We start from the raw sequence: 15,213 nt of genomic DNA, 5'->3' as shown, positions 1-15,213 counted from the left end.
CAGTGTGATAGAAAATTCCTTTTACAATAAAATCTGCCACAAAAAGGTAGCACACATTTTACTAAAAATAACTAAACACTTAGTGTCTCAAAATACTGAGAAACTTTCTCATTATTTTTTATTTTTTATATATTTATTTTCGTCGCTTTGGCAGAAATGAGCTTCCACATGAAAATGCTTCGTCTGATTTATAAGCCCGCCCGCTCACACGTCACAGGGTGGGGGCTGTCCCCTGGACGGTTAAGTAGCCCTCGCTGTGAAAGGGCGCTCTCATATTAGTGTGGAGGAACCAGTTTGAGCCAGTGACATTAAAAGTGACTCCCTCCACAGTAACACTAGTCTCCTTTTTTAAGTGGATACATTATCAGGGTAACTTTAAAGGCGCGTAATGGCTGAGAGGATGGACATGGAGGAGGTGAAGGTATCCAACGGCGAGCCGCTGGCGAACGGACTGGCCAGCCCGAAGAGAGGCAACCCTGAGCAGCTCTCCCAGCGGGTGAAGAGGATAGTGATGGCTAACCTGCTGGTGATTCTCACCGTGGCCGGGGTCATCATCGGGGTTTTTATCGGACTTGGCGTGCGCAACGCCACGCTGACCAGGACCCAGGTCATCTACATCGGCTTCCCCGGTGAGCTGCTCATCCGGCTGCTGAAGATGATCATTATCCCCCTGGTTGTGTGCAGTCTGGTGTCCGGGGCGGCCAGCATTGACCCTAAAGCCCTGGGCAAGCTCGGCGGCTGGGCCATGCTGTTCTTTCTGGTCACCACGTTAATCGCGTCCTCTATCGGGGTGGTGATGGCATTTATCTTAACACCGGGGTCGGTGTCGATCACCAAACCCAAAGTACAAGGCATCGATGACGAAGTGCCCGCCGCCAAAGAAGTGATAGACTCCTTCTTAGATCTGATCAGGTGAGTGACCCCCGTCTCACCCCTCTCACCCCCTCAAACACTACCTCACCTGGTGAGTCGGAACACGTTTATAAAGGTAGTTTAGTGGCGATACTACGCGGAAACAAGCGAGCTAATCAAAGTTATTATGAAACTTACAGTAAAAGCCTACGTTACCTTTTAAAAAAAAAAATGTTAGAAATAAAATAGGTCCAAGTAGTAACCGCGGGCTAGTAGCCAAATGAGCTTAATTTGCCCTCCAGTGCTGTAATGGCAAAACGCTGTTGCATCAGCTCACATTAGTTCGAGCTAACTCCCCCTGGGGGCAAAGCCAGCTGTCACTGACCGCTCAATGAAACCACCACGTCCTTTTTCATAACATATTGTTCTCGGAAGCACTTACTACTTCAGTTTTTATTTCACATTTTGTCCTTTCAGTAGAACTCAAACACGTGTGGGTGTGTGAAACCATTTGCATTGAAGGGACAGCCCCGTTTGTAAAAATAAATAAATAATAATAATAAAAAATATATATATGTGGGCTTGCTTTAAGATCATATCACTATTTAACTTCCCGATGAAACCACTAACTTACCCGAGGTGTGGTGTCGGATGTACAGACACGTGGTCTAACATCTCACTGATGCCAGGAAGATGCGTTCAATGTTCTCACAGTCTTAAACTTGTTGACGTTTTTTTGTTTTTCTGCCCTTGGAAGTCAGAGTGCATCCATTCTTCGGCACGCTGCTCTAAACTTGTCTGGTTGGTAGTCGGTAGCAAACAGCATGTCCTCTTTTTTTTTTTTTAAATCAACGTGTCACACTCATGGGACATTCATGAGACTTGTGCCACCTCATTGACTGTTTAGGGGGGGAGTGGGGAAGCAACAGTGGTTCAGAGTGGGGCAAACAGTTGACTCACGAATGAAACAGAAGCATGTCAAAATCATCTGACACTTTATCATGTATTGAATTTTTAGAAACACATCTTATACAATTAGTTCCATCTTTTGTAAACCCATTTCTTACACGCTATGATGCCGTAACATTGTGTGAGCGATGTTTTCCCTGGCAAAGCTTGGAAACTAGACTGTATGTAGTATAAACAATGAATCCTTTGAGTTTACTGGGGGATATGTGATGTACTCGCCATGACATCAGCTTATTTGATGCCTTTTTTAAAAAACAGATTCGCTTTACATCTGTTTTTGAACCCTATGATTCGTATTAGAGTACCCAGGGTAACATTGAGCGACTATATGAGTTTAAACTTGCCTTCACATTTGATATAAAGTCTCTGTTCACATGTAATCTCGATACACGTGTGACTCTATTGCGTAAATTTGTCTGGTTTTAACATTCTTTTGGGCCTTCTGTGCTGCTTTCCATGAATTATGGAATTGTGCACAATAAAAGCCAGACTTTTCCATCCCCTCCCCTTCCTCCCCCCCAGTAGTGGGACCTAGCCCTGGCAACACCTCCTGAAAACATTTCTAACTGCCCAGAGCCAGATTAGACCTCCAAGAGTAACAGAGCAAAACTTAACCATTCATAGATTAACATTGCTACGCTGATTTATATCAAACCGCTTACATAATGGCATCTAGAAGTTGCCAACACAATGGTTTGTTTTACAAAACTCTTTTACAAAAGATTAGGGTTTTGTCTGGCTCACTGTTCATGTTTAATAGCTGGGATAAAAGGGGATCTCTCATAATAAAGACTGCTTATCAAAGACCAGTGCAACAGTCCAGTTTACTGTTAAATGTTGTCCCTGAATGCAACCTCTCACTACTGTTTAACTGCAGTCGGGGAAAGTAATGGTTATCTCATGCAAGACACACCGCAGCACACACACATTTACACATTATCCTAATGGGACAGCAGGCAAACCCCGTGCCTCTCATTAGAGCGAGGCCTCTCGGTTGGGGTCCTGGTTAGTTTTGACAACAAAGAGACTAGCTGAGAAGCTGTTCATTAAAGTGTAAAAACGGCCTGTACATTTCTCTCTCTCACTCACACACACACACATCCAGTGAAATATTACATGTCTTCCTTTGGGATACTTATGTTCTGTTTAACTGGAGCCACTCCTACACATCCTTGTTGGTGTTCCTTATCTCCTTCCTGTGATTGTTTTCTCACAACCATATGGTCGGCGTTGACAGGTGACCGCTATCAGTCAGCGCTAGCATCACCTGTGGATTTATTGTCCAGGTGCACCACTTGCCTTGAGATGCCGGAGAGCAGAGACATTAAAAACGGCTTGTGTGGCACAAAGTAACTCTCAGAATAGGTTTGCATATTGCCTGCTTTGATCTGAAGTAATTGTGGTATTGGGAGCTTTGTAGACTGTATTTTGTCCCCCCCCCCTTTTTTTTCAATCCTTCATTTTTAGCATTTTTGTCATCCTGTAGATCCTTACTCAACACAGGCTCTTTCAGCTTTTTAAAAACACCACCTGTAAACATTAGGTTTTGTGTAAACCCCTTGGAATCAAAGAAACTAGAGTTATAAGTATGAGAGTATCTATGGTGGAGTTTTCTCTTTTACATTTCAGACGCTTACATTGCTGGCTTGACGTAAACTGAATGAGGGCAAGCTTAAAGGCTGTTACTCATCCATTCATCTGCCCCTTTAAGCCCTTAGAATCAATGTTGTGAGATGGTAAACATTTACTATTCCACGTAGACCTGGACAGACCAGGTTTTCCCTGTGCGTTGCATGATCTGGCAGGTGTGTAACAAGATCCTGGTAAGACGTCAGAGCAGTTTGCCTCAAACAATCAGCAGCCCGCCCTTAAAGAAACACACCCACCTAATGGCGTGTGACAGTACCATGTGTGGGTTGTTATGGCAGTTGTCAAGTTTATTTGTATAGCCGAAAATTACTTTTGTCTTGGAGGCTTTTACTGTCTTTACAGCATATGAAACTCTCTTCTTGACTACCTGTCCCAGGAATATCTACAACAGAGAACAAGGAAGTGGATCCCCTCAGGTTTCAGTGCTGTGTTATCAGTTCTATGCAAAGTTAGAGTGAATGAGAATGCAAAGTGCAAAGCAACATTGTTCTGTCCTTTCCAAACATCCAGGTCTTAGAGATGGCTGTTCTAAAATTCCATTAGGTCTAATGACTCTGGGTCCCAGAATGATACCACATTGACACATTTCTTTGTTGTTTCGGTCAACTTGAAGATATTGAGAAATACAATTTATAAAATTTTAATATTCAAATAAAGTCTAACATTTACTTGATAGGCCGGCAGCCTTTTGTCATGGCTCTTTGCAGCACAATCAGAACTCAGCCTGTGATCCAGCTGGATGTTGCATGCTGCCCTGTCACACTGTCACATGATGTTTAATCCTGATGCACTACAGGTCCAATGAAAGGGAATGAATGGTTGGGGAATAGGTTGTGAAGTTAATGCCTTATTACTCTAAATCCATTAAAGACAGCTGAGTAAAGGGGTATCGGGAACACGTGGGTTTCATGAGTTCTCGAGGGATTTAAAATCCAGTTGGACCTATGTACCAACATGTGTGTATGGTGTACTTGTTTGCGGAGAATGAATAACACAACAGCAATTAGAAAATGGGGCAGAGTGGGGGGAAAAAGGAGATTAATAGTACAATTCTTTTAGCTATTTCCACATGATCAACCTTGTGACTCCATCTGTTTGAACTATTGCTGACATCCAGATTTAGCTGCTGTCTCTGCAACACCACTGTAGATGCACGTTTGTGAAATAGAAACGTTTTTAAAAGTCAGGATATAAATTAGGACCGTGACCCAGAACTCTTCTATGTGGTGCCCCACCAAAAAAAGGTTTATGGCGTTACAATGTGTTTGCCTTGTAGCAAATGTGGCCTTGCTCCTTGTGTCCATTCATATAAGTGGTCAGGGTTGTTTTTGTGCGTGCGTGCGTGCGTGCGTGCGTGGAGAACCAAACAATACTCAAGCACCTACATTGTGTTCTGCTCAAACATGTAATTTCTATCCCAATTACAGCCACATCTTTTTAGTTTTCCCAATGGGTTGGCAGGTACACACTGAACACAGGCATTGAAAGTATTGTTGAATTTTTGTTTTTGTTTTTCTCCCCACAGAAACATCTTTCCCTCCAACCTGGTGTCTGCTGCCTTTCAGTCCGTAAGTACTGCATCTCAGTTCTATAATTTTACATAATTGTGATTTGAAATTGTATAAAGGAAATATTTAGATAAGATGACTCCATGTACTAAACTAACTGCAGAACTTTTTTCCATCCAGTATGCAACCAGCTACAAGCTGGTCACCAGGAACGGGACAGATGGAAACCCTAATATCACAGTGGAGAAGGTAAGCAAAGTGAATGGCCTAGTTGTCCACATAAAATGGACACATACAGGCGCGGTCTTTTTTATGTCTCTATGATGATGACTAGTTGTGGAGCTGTGTTTTTCATGCGTGTCTGCGTGTGTCTCCCAAAGGTGCCCTTTGGAATAGACCAGGACGGCATGAATATTCTTGGTCTGGTAGTATTCGCCATTGTGTTTGGTGTGGCTTTGAGGAAGCTGGGAGAGGAAGGGGAGATCCTCATCAAGTTCTTCAACTCCTTCAACGAGGCCACCATGGTGCTGGTCTCCTGGATCATGTGGTGAGAGAGACATGCATGTTTCTGATAATTGAATAAAAGTGGCTTTTCTTTGGGCCATGTTGCAGAACCATAATAATCTACAGCACTGAACGGTCTCTTCCCTTTCCTGCCCTTCCTGTCTCTCTACAGGTATGCCCCTCTTGGTATCATGTTCCTTGTAGCTGGCAAGATCGTTGAGATGGAGGATGTTGGCACGCTGTTTGCCAGTCTGGGAAAATATATAGCCTGCTGTATCATTGGACATGCCATCCATGGCCTTCTTGTGCTGCCTGCCATCTACTTCATCATTACAAGGAAAAACCCATACACCTTCCTCTGGGGGATATTCACAGCCCTGGCAACAGCCTTCGGAACAAGCTCCAGGTAATTAACTCACCTCTGCTCACTTCTCTGACTCCCCCACACATACACACTTGTTTGTTCTCCCTGGTTGATAAATATCAAAAACTGAGGTTCTTCTGTTCTAAAACACACACATACACTTTTCTCTCTACAAGCAAACACGTTCCGTTTTGCCTTCATACACTCACACATCCCTCTCTTCCTTGTTTTTTTTGTTTTTTTTTAGCTCTGCCACTCTGCCCCTGATGATGAAGTGTGTGGAGGAAAACAATGGTGTATCCAAGCACATCAGTCGCTTCATCCTACCCATCGGAGCGACGGTCAACATGGATGGAGCTGCTCTCTTCCAGTGTGTGGCTGCTGTTTTCATCGCTCAGCTGAACAACACTTCCCTTAACTTCATCCAAGTCATTACCATCCTGTGAGTCCTAAATTCACTTAAACGCAACTGGATTAAATACTATGTCCATATCGTGTAACTCAATACAAGTATAGTCGGTATACAATGATGTGAAACATTTTATCTGCTCTAACTGTCATCTTCCCTCCTTATGTGTTAGTGTGACAGCTACAGCATCCAGTGTTGGAGCAGCAGGTATACCTGCTGGTGGTGTGCTGACCCTAGCCATTATCCTAGAGGCAGTAGGACTGCCTACCAATGACATCTCTCTCATCCTGGCTGTTGACTGGCTTGTGTGAGTACAGAACCATTCTGTTTTATGTGGACATGGAGCATGACAGCCAAGTAATCCAATTCAAACTTACTATATTCCCTGAGACAGTTTCTGTCCACACGTAACACCTACATTTCTGTGTGAGGCGGTTTGTTAAATTGCTTGCCATCCATTCCGTCTTTCTGCAGTGACCGTACCTGCACAGTGCTGAACGTAGAGGGCGACGCCTTTGGAGCCGGACTCTTGCAGTTCTTCGTGGACCGCACGTCCAAACAAGAGGAGGTAGCAGAGCTGAGCGATATCAGGCTGGAGGGAGACTCAACATCCCCTCCCCCCGAGTACTCGCCACTCATTGAGAAGCGAGGTAGGAAGGACGATGCAGAAGGCGCTATGGCTGTTCTATCAGAGTCTGTCATGTAATCCAGCTGCTGACATCAACAGTGACCCTCTCACTTATTTGACACTCCTGCAAACTGAAACCTGAGGTTCAGCCCCCTTTTCCTTTTCTCTTCTGTCCTGAAGAAAGTGGTACATGGAGAAAGGATGACGCACATGCACACTAATATACAATGCAAAGAAAAGTGCTCTGTCCTCAACACTTTCCTGGAAAAAAATTGAGGGGGAAATTCAAAATCCATATTATGCACAGTGACTTTTGTTTCCTTTTTTGACGTACAGTATTGACTTGAGACTAATGCTGGCTGCATTTGGTTGGTCCTCATCACTTTTTAAAGTCAATTTATCATGTGATCAATATATACATCCACTGGGACATCGGTAGGCTGGACCAGTGTACGTAGGGTATGAGTAATGTCAGATCTAATTTTAAATATAGAAGAAATGTTACATTTATTTATGATGGAGAAATGGAAGTTGGCTGTATTTCTGTATCGGCCCAGTTTTACCAATTTGTGCACTCAAAGGTTTCACAGAACCTGCATAAGTAAACACGAGTATGAAAACTTGCGACTTATTAAGTTGACGAGGACCACCATAAAGTTTGCTGCACCCAGTCTCCATGAGCAAGAAAACGTTATTTTGTATTTATATTCTCCATTTGGAATCCGTTACCTTCAAAATGTTTTTATTACTGTCACCTTCTTTTTTGTTTTTGTCTTTTGCATTCAACTTTGTCATATGATGATATATGTTGGAAAATGTATCATTATATGCTTTGAATATATACATACATTTGTGTATTTTGTTATATATGATTATGGCCACTTTCATGCAGATTTTATATCATGTATTTAAATATAGATCTTGTATATGATTTGACATGTGTTAACTATGTTCTGTATGTTCTGCCTGAAAACGCCTGTGATATGACAAAACACACAAACAATATGCATTTATTCTTTTTATGGTGTTTTTTTTTTTTTTAGGGGTTGTTGATTCTCTTACGTACAATGCCTTTCTCTTGGGGAGAAAAAGCTATATTTATGTTTCGAAGCACACCAAATGAAAATTATATCCTCAACAACGTCCCAAAGTTGAATGAACTAACCTTTTTTTCTCAAGGACTCAAAATGTGTCAACATGCATGGACACAGCTTGACCTGCAATCTCCAGATGGACCTCAGTTCTGTGGCAGGCAATGTAACCTCAGGTCTAACTATAGCTTGAAGACTGTCCTTCAACTGCTCCTTAATATTCTGAGACCAAAAATCACACTGATCCAGCAAACAGGAAGCAGACTGTTTGAACTCCTGACACTCCTTTCCAAGGAGAGATGCTGCTCTGTAGGTCCTAAGATCTCAGCAAGGTACAAATCGGTTTTATGGCACAGTATGTGACAAGAAGCCCAGTCTGTTCGATGTTGAGAGTGTGGTGTGAGTACATCTGCTATCTAAGTAAAAGGTCTTTTCACTACAAGGATGTCTCTACATGGTCCGAATAGCAGCAGTGGAATGCTGGTTTGTTTTGGCTGTTACAGCTTGAACACCTAAAGGACTTGAAAATAAGCATATCTCAACTAAAACCTATTTAGTGTTTGGCTGGGCCATAAAAATAAAATACTAGTTTATATGGGCTTGTATGTCGTCGTTGATGCCTCAGATAATTATTTGTGATCATACATATTTATTTCCCTAATCAAAATCCAAAGAAACTTTTAGCCAATGTTTTTGTTAGTAACTCTTGCCAGTGTCTTCTTGTAATAACTGATTGGTGATTTTGTTCCTTTTAATTATGTTCAGTTTTGGTCTTATTTGGGGTGAGATTTGGTGATTTTTTTCTTTTGCAGTTTGGCAGCGGGCCTTTGGGGAAACCTCAAGATACCCCAAGAGTTATACAGTCTATTTTAAAATCAAACAGACTTTATGCAAGAGATGCTGTATCTGTATGTATGATCAACAGTATAGGGGCACTATTGAATGTTTATCTCTTCCATCCATATCATTTTTAATCGTTGAAAGCTCTACCAAATGTCTGGGGAATAGGCTACTCCATTTTAAAATAGGAAATGTGTGAGCATTTATGATCTTTTCAGTTGGTACGAGTCGGTATTCCAGGCATCCCAAACTGCCGGCCCGGGGCCATTTCAGGCCCTCCATTCATGATGTCAAAAATATAACAAAATCCAGCCATAGTTGTTTTTTTTTTTGTTTGTTTTTTAGTTTCATATCAATTTATACAATTCAAATAAAAACACAGTTCTAGTTTAAAAAAATGTATTTTGTCTGGTGCAGAAATAACAGCAGAGGTCAAAGGGTTGGTGAGAAGAGGGCAGGTTTTGGGCCGTCATTTGTTGTTTGGCTGCAAACGGTAGAGATTGTACGAAATGATATACGAATGTATAGAAACTTCTGTATTCATTTTATAAGTCTGATGTTTAGTAATGGAAATATTTTTAGAGTATTGTGCTTTCTTGTAGTACTTGAACATTGAAGTGGCTCTCCTATGAGATGACAACACCAGCAGTGGCCCCAGGCCAGTTTGAGCCCCCAACTGTTTTCTTTCTCAGCTTTATTTTGTACTAGTTTTTGCAGTCTTCTCCTAATTTCTGCAGTCTTATGTCGTGAGAGAATGCTAAAAATGTTGCTTCAAACACAGCTCTTGTGCGTCGGTTTCTACTTCATGCCTTTTTGGTGCAAAGTTGTAAAGATGTTAAGACGTTAACATTCCTTTCTGAGATCTTTCACCATGTGGATGTCTGTCTGGTTCGATCATAGTACTTGTCTTATGGTTATGCACATGATAGTTTTTTCCTGGTTTCCAGTCAAATATACTGTCAGTAGGTTTAAACAATAAAGGCCTTTTTTATTATTTGCTTGTGTGGCGCCTGATTTACTACCTTCCCTGTGTGTTTAAACCCCAATTACTGCAGTCAGCAATTCAAAAACTGCTTGTGGTGATGTGAGAACGCCACAAGCAGTACAGTACATTATGCAATGTTAAACAACTACAGCAGTAAAATGCCACATATACTGTACATCAATGCACCAGTGATTTTGCTGATAATACCTTGAAATGCAGGACTTTTACTTGCAGTGGAATATTTTCTTGTGGTACTTATGTAAAGGATCTGAATTCATCTTCCACCTTTGAAATCATAGTTATTATGGACATTATGTCTGCCAGTCATTCGCAGATGCCATTCTGTAGCATTTTCACTTGAGACTTATTTAGGGTTCAGGATCCTTTATGCTTTTGCATCTAAAAATAAACACACATGGCCTCTCAGTGTGGTATGCTTATCTAATTACCAGGCCGTACGAACAAGGCTGGTTATCCATTGGTAAATAAGGAATACATTACGTGCAGCATCAACAAGCCAAAGGCAGTTTTGTTACTTCTGCTTGCATACAATTAGAAAGCTAGTTTACATCACTGGACCAGTCTGACAAACAAGAGAGCTGCATTCCTGTAATGTTACATTCCTGGTTGTCCCGTCATAAAACCTCCCACCCCCTGGGCTTCTGCCATATGGCTGAAGAACTCCCATAATACTGTGCAGTGAACATAACTTTGGCTTAGGCTTTGTAGTGACAAAGGTCTGTTGTGCCACCTAGTGTTCAAAAAGTATTACAACCAATATTGCATATATAACATTTAATGCATTTACAATACAACACATTAATATGTTCCAGCTTCTTTATTACAGTTCAAATTAGTGACACCTTGATACATCACACACACACACACACACACACACACACACACACACACACACACACACACACACACGTAACAACACTACAGGAAACATGTCATACCCAGAGAGGCTGGTGTGTTTTCTATGTGCAACTTTTAAAATGTTTTCTTTGAATGATCTACTGAATTGAAATTCCGTTTGAGTCAATACATTATTGGTGCTCAGTAGAAACACACATAATCGAGCTGAGGGTTAATATTCATTTACAAATTCAGTCAAAGTTTGAGGTTTTTTACTGAATACTAGGGCCTGATAGGGCAACATTTCCTCCTCTCCATATGCCAACAATAACAGGATGAATGACGATGTGTCTCTCATTTTACCGAGAGAAAACGTGAAAACTGACTCGCCACATCACGGTTGTACCAAATGGCACCGATATACAGTAACATTCATTTATAAACTGTGCAAAACTGAAAGAATCAGTGCAAATCACTGCAACAGAGTCAAGAAATTCATAAAACACCTGTTAGGGCATAACCACTTATTATTAAATAATTCTGTACAAAACCTTTTAAAAAGAAACCAATATCAATATCATTTAGAAGTATTTATCATGTTTATAGCAGTCGTATTTATACTTTACTGTACAACACATACAGATTTAGTACACCATGTAGTAAAACCAGTCTTTGTCTCTGTATGGTTTGCCTCATGTAAATGCACCAGTGTAGTGAATTTTGGACAAATTAACAGAAAATGCAGTCATTTTGGCACCTCGTCAGTTTCCAGGCATCATCTTTTAGGCTGTTTTTCAAAAACTTTCTGTGCTGTTATTAGGTAAACAAATACAGTACCACACAAGAATGAGTCTCCATCCTCTCTCATAACTTGCTTCTGTCCAGCCTCTTTTTTGTGGGGTTGGGATACTGGGGGTTCTCAATAACCCCCTCTCCAAACTTGAGCTCCAAGAAGGCTCGGTGGTTGTTGGGGCCATAGGCAGTAATGCCAGCAAAGGACATGGGCACCAGCGGCTGCAGGAAGTGCTCTGGGAACTCCACGTCTTGTTTGTGCTCTGTCCATGTGTCTTTGGTCATGACACCATTTCGTGGATAGAATGGCCAAAGGTCAACATGCAGGTGGTTGGCCTCGCTGTACTGGACTCTGTAGAAGTCTCCTTCCACTGCACGCTCCCAGACGTAGCCATTAGCATCCACAAGAGAGCCTGAGTCCAGATTCTTCAAGTGATCACAGTTGGGCACGTCCTCCAGGTAGATGCCCAGGTCCACGTCATAATCCCATGGGATGATGTCCTGATGGCGGACAGCGCCCAGGAGAGTCCCGCCCTCTAGCCAGTAGCGCACACCTGAGGTCTCCAGGATATTGATAACATACTTAGTGGTTTCCCTGAGAGCTCGCAGACAGCAGGGAGGTGTCCAGCGATCCAGATAAAGGTAGTCCGGAGTGTCATCCTGCACAGTACCAAAGCAGCGAGGTGTCTCTTTACTGCAGCCATACCACTGTTCCTTCCCATCAGGTAGCAGGAGGCGCTTCAGACCAAAGCTCCTCATGAGCTTCCCGGTGGCCTCCTTCAGTCGAGTGTCGGCCTTCCACTGGTTGTGGGCGGAGCTGAAGAGGGGCCGGTGGTTTGCGGAGAAACAGGGGCTCTCCAGCAGCTTCACCTTCCAACTTCTCAAAGCAGTCTGGACGAAGAGCGAGGAGAAGAGGGGCCGACCCAGAGGGACAGAGAGGTTAAAAAGATCCTCAGTGCGAATTAGGACAACTGCATCTCCTTGCAGAGCCGTACACACACTCCCGCTGCTCCCAGATGCAGCTGGCGAGTAGGTGGCTGTCCACTCTCTGAGGTTCACACGCAGGTGGAGACACTGCACAGCAGATCGAGCCAACACGGGTGCGGCTACCAGCCTCACCGGCCCCCCACCCTCACCTTCCAACTCCCTTATCAGCCTCTCGATAGCCCGAGGTTGTTCCAGCTCCACCCCATCAGGCACCAGTAGCACAAACTCTGTCTGGACGTGGAACTCCGGCCTGTGAGCTTGCGGTGGCTGGTCCGGGGTGGGGGAGAGCACCAGAAGCCGCGCGCCCTCTGGAAGCACCAGGGGAGGGTACGGAGATGTGTCAGCCACAGCCAGGAAGGGAAGCTCAGGTCTCTGGCGGAGGAAGGAATTAGCCACATCACCAACATAATTCTCAAAGTTCTCAAACTCCCGAAGAAGAACAGTGACACGTGGGCCACGACTGTGTCCCTCCACTCCGACCACTCCAGGCTCACCTCCGGCTCCTACAAGAATACCCAGTCCTCCCCCTAGACCGGAGGCTGGTAGGGCAGCCCTCCTCGTGCCCCTGCCAAGTTCCTTCCTCTTCTCCATCATCTGCTGCTGGGCCCGGGACACATAGTAGAGAATGAGGAGGTTGAGGATGATGGCGCCAGTTAGTAGGCCCTGGCAGAGACTGATACGCATGGCAACTAATGTTTATGTTCCAGTTTCTTTCAGGGGAAGACGTTTTTAATTTAGAAATCCAGTGATGGATCTTAGGTCCCCATTACTGTCATAGCAGAGGAATGAGAGTTGGAGACAACCTGTGAAAGACAGAGAAATAATGATGCAGTGATTATGATTTACTTTCCCAGATACTTTGACTGTCTTATATAATTTAATGCTACTTTAAAATGACACACAGGACAGGAGCTTTAAGCCTAAACGTAAAACTAGGACAGCCATAGCTCCATGCAACCTCTGCTTTTATGAATAAAACATGGCTAGCTGCAATACCAATCAATAAAAAACAGGTTGGTAAAAGCCATGAGCACAACTCACCTTAAATTGGATGCATCTATTTTATTTATTTGCAAGGCAATCATTTGCACCCCGTCACATCATGCATTAAGTTATCAGAAGCTTTAGCAACATTAAGCCCATTAACCTTATGGAACTATATTTGGTTTTCATGGTGGTCCATCTCAGCCAGCTCTGGTAGCACAGGAGCAAACCTGCTGGCATTAGTCTGCATTGTTAGCTAATATCTGTGCGGGTGAGGCTGAGATCGAGTTTCCAACATTTTGAGGAGAAATCCACGACTAAGTGCACACAAATCGCATCAGAATATGTCATTACTCTGAGGCTTAAGACAAGCTCAACCATTAAACCCAACTGCACGAATTTACCATTAAGCTATCACGCCTGCCGTCTGTGTTGCCTGCAGCAACAACAGAAAGACTTCCGGCTCTAGTCCTTCAGAATAAAAGTACCATTTAAAAAAATAATAACAAAACCTTCAGATGTTGCACAAAACTGCACCAGCAACATATCAAAATACAATTTTGTATCCTTATACAATCATTTAATCTCCACCGTTTTAACTGTACAATATGTAATTTTGAGATCTGAACATCTCCCTCTGTATATGCATACCTATGTAAAACAACATGCAATGTACAATGTAAAAACACAAAAATAATAAAAATATTTCACTAGTGTAATAGGAAACAAAATAAAGACGATGTATGTGGCTACATAACTACACTTGTGTTCTTATTTTAGAGCAAAATGATGCCACAGGACCCAGAGCTGAACCCTTGCAATGTATTATTTATTAGATATTATGTAATTATAATGTACATGCACACTGGCAATAATGTGCCCTCTAAGGGATCCTTAAAATGGAGAAAACACAGTGGAGTGCCATTAGCTGCCCTACAAGCTAGAAAGGGGTTTGGAACTTTTTCATCATAAATGCATCTCGACTTTCTGTGCGTTAGTGCCCTATCACATGCAGACGGTGCCCATTTTAGACACCACAGTATGTCTCATTTGTTGTATCCAATCCTGTATTTCCACATGGTTAAAATTAGAAAATGAAGATTAATAATACCACGTGTTAATTACATATCAACAAGCAAAATTAAATGGTTTAAGGTTGGTTGCTTTTTAAAATTATGGTCCAGATTTTGCAATATGATGGAAGATGGGAGATAAATATGTTCAGTAGTACCAGAGGATGTATATTGTCTGGGCTTGGGAGGTTATTTATTATTTTAAAATTCAATTGATTACAAATCTGCAAAAAGAACTGTGATTCTTGCATGCCCATATGGAGGAACATACCTATCTGACACCTGTCATCCACTATTTATACATTCTCCAGCGTTTTGTAAAACCACACAAGCAGCAGCAGCCTCCACACATAAAGCTGCTGCTGCTGCTGCAACAAAATCACGGTCAACCTGTGTTGTGGAGATTTTTTAATGGAAGTTCAAACAGGAAACAGATTTGTGGGTAATTCTGGCTAACTTCACTGTCCTCAAACATCCCTGCTCACAAAATGGCAGGAAATAAACTCCCCTAGCGACACGTTCACTGTGTATTGCAGCAAACATGGCCCTTTATTTGTCAACCACAGTGGGCATTTCCAGCAGCAGCAGGAGGAGGCGGAAACAGATCCGGATATACAAAATAAAAGCCGCAAACCACATTCATAACACTCATTTCGGTTGATAGACTTTTAATAACCACATTTAGATGTTACATTAACAAACGTTTCCAAGTAAGAATG

At 42.5% G+C, this 15,213-nt stretch overlaps 2 protein-coding genes across 3 annotated transcripts; one reads left to right on the top strand and one right to left on the bottom strand.

Annotated features, from left to right (window-relative positions):
* The first annotated feature begins 243 nt into the window (after positions 1 to 243).
* slc1a5 (solute carrier family 1 member 5) lies at positions 244 to 9,809 on the top strand. Its single transcript, XM_051397489.1, has 8 exons — positions 244 to 912; positions 4,997 to 5,039; positions 5,160 to 5,228; positions 5,360 to 5,526; positions 5,656 to 5,889; positions 6,095 to 6,289; positions 6,429 to 6,563; positions 6,731 to 9,809. Exons 1-8 carry the CDS (start codon positions 389 to 391, stop codon positions 6,960 to 6,962), a joined length of 1,599 nt encoding a protein of 532 aa, XP_051253449.1. The 5' UTR covers positions 244 to 388; the 3' UTR covers positions 6,963 to 9,809.
* A 771-nt stretch (positions 9,810 to 10,580) lies between these two features.
* Positions 10,581 to 13,876, bottom strand: fkrp (fukutin related protein). 2 transcript variants are annotated; one of them, XM_051398822.1, is made up of 2 exons: positions 13,479 to 13,876; positions 10,581 to 13,240 (listed from the first exon to the last, which is right to left on the bottom strand). In XM_051398822.1, the coding sequence occupies exon 2, from the start codon at positions 13,119 to 13,121 to the stop codon at positions 11,523 to 11,525; it is 1,599 nt and encodes a 532-aa protein (XP_051254782.1). In that variant the 5' UTR covers positions 13,122 to 13,240; positions 13,479 to 13,876; the 3' UTR covers positions 10,581 to 11,522. The 2 variants fall into 2 exon arrangements, with proteins under 2 accessions (XP_051254782.1, XP_051254783.1); XM_051398823.1 differs by having other exon boundaries at positions 13,826 to 13,861.
* Between the last annotated feature and the right edge of the window lie 1,337 nt (positions 13,877 to 15,213).

This window comes from Dicentrarchus labrax, unplaced genomic scaffold, assembly GCF_905237075.1.
Source record: "Dicentrarchus labrax unplaced genomic scaffold, dlabrax2021, whole genome shotgun sequence".
NCBI classification, from domain to species: domain Eukaryota; kingdom Metazoa; phylum Chordata; class Actinopteri; family Moronidae; genus Dicentrarchus; species Dicentrarchus labrax.
Note: the sequence above shows the minus strand (reverse complement) of the source record. Positions and strands in the feature narration are given on the sequence as shown.